Raw genomic sequence first — 1,479 nt, 5'->3', positions numbered from 1 at the left:
GATGTATTCATCCATTAATACATTTCAACAGCAATCTAATTGTTGATACAGAATAGTATTAACCACAAGTAAGAAAGGCAAGAGTTTGGAGTCTATTTTTGAAAGGGGATTATTATATATTTTACTTACAAGGTTACATTATCACTTCAAAGTGTTGAGTTTTGGCGATAAATAACTAATATTACTAAAAACAATATTTCATACACAATAACTAAAATCACAATTTAGTATTTAAATTTAAAATTAGAAAAATGTCAAAATTAGAAATTTAAATATTTATGAAAAAAAATGTTTATATAATTATTAATATTTGTAATGCTGTAAGTATGCAAACTTATGAAGAACCTTACTATTTTTTCATTCCACTTATAATAACTTCAAAATAATCTAGTATTAAATTTTCAAGTTTTTTGTATTAAAAATTTTTATGATTCTAAATTAAAGAAAGTGGACAAAGTACATAAGCACCCTGCTGTATAGTAAGTACAGAGTGTATACCCATGCTTTGTCATTGAGGAGAAAATCACTGTAATGTATAAGTTAAACTTGAATTCAATGATAAGTCATTGCATAATATGAAAAACGATTCAGACCAAAGACTTTATGTTCACAAGTACTAATAAGCACATTTTATCATTTAACTATAATACTATATTTTTATTGATATTATACATTTTAATGTAATATAAAAAGAAAAAAAATTAATTCATACATATAAATATTGGTTAAAAGAAATAAAAATGTTATGTATAAAAGTTAATATACATAGATTTATAAAAAAATTATTTTAGGTTACAGGTCACAATATCATTATTCACTAGAATTAACATAGGTATACTGATATTTATTTAGCAATATCCCCTGGGTTATACAGTCAAAAATCCATTTTTCATGAGTATTATGTCTGAATTGTATTGTAGTGCCAATCACTATATCTGCTTTAGATTCCTCACTTGTGCAATGGCCACCACAAGCATGCACCAACTGTCTCAAGAGTTCGGCTGGTGATTCACAGCTATTAGATACATATATCTGACCATCTTTATCAAATATATTAAATTTCAATTTAGAACCAGATTCTCTATGCCGTCGTATTTGAAAATCCTTAAAAAAAAAAACATTTTTGTAAATATTTATTCAAACATTCATAAATAAATAAAATAAAAGTGAATCAAGCATTTTTACTTTGACAGGTTCAGACAATTCAGGAATCATGTATTTTTGATGAGATAGCCATCTTCCAATTGCGTATGATTTGAGTACCTTAATAATAAAATAATATTATATTTTTTCATTTATGTTATACACAAAATTATAAAAATGTAATAGGTCAAATATATTTTGAATTAAATAAATAAAACTGTAATGTTATAAATGGCAAGTTATTAAATTAGTCTTTGTAAGCGTCTTACCCAATCTTCAGAAACAATGTAACAGCCATGAGCCATCGCAAATACAATATCTAATGATTGATTAGAT

At 24.9% G+C, this 1,479-nt stretch overlaps 1 protein-coding gene across 1 annotated transcript; it reads right to left on the bottom strand.

The window, feature by feature from the left end:
• Positions 1 to 741: 741 nt before the first annotated feature.
• LOC111026582 (microcephalin-like) lies at positions 742 to 1,473 on the bottom strand. Its single transcript, XM_022304685.1, has 3 exons — positions 1,413 to 1,473; positions 1,186 to 1,263; positions 742 to 1,104 (listed from the first exon to the last, which is right to left on the bottom strand). The coding sequence occupies exons 1-3, from the start codon at positions 1,446 to 1,448 to the stop codon at positions 811 to 813; spliced, it is 408 nt and encodes a 135-aa protein (XP_022160377.1). The 5' UTR covers positions 1,449 to 1,473; the 3' UTR covers positions 742 to 810.
• Between the last annotated feature and the right edge of the window lie 6 nt (positions 1,474 to 1,479).

Source organism: Myzus persicae, unplaced genomic scaffold (genome assembly GCF_001856785.1).
Source record: "Myzus persicae strain clone G006 unplaced genomic scaffold, MPER_G0061.0, whole genome shotgun sequence".
In the NCBI taxonomy this organism is placed as follows: Eukaryota; Metazoa; Arthropoda; class Insecta; order Hemiptera; family Aphididae; genus Myzus; species Myzus persicae.
Note: the sequence above shows the minus strand (reverse complement) of the source record. Positions and strands in the feature narration are given on the sequence as shown.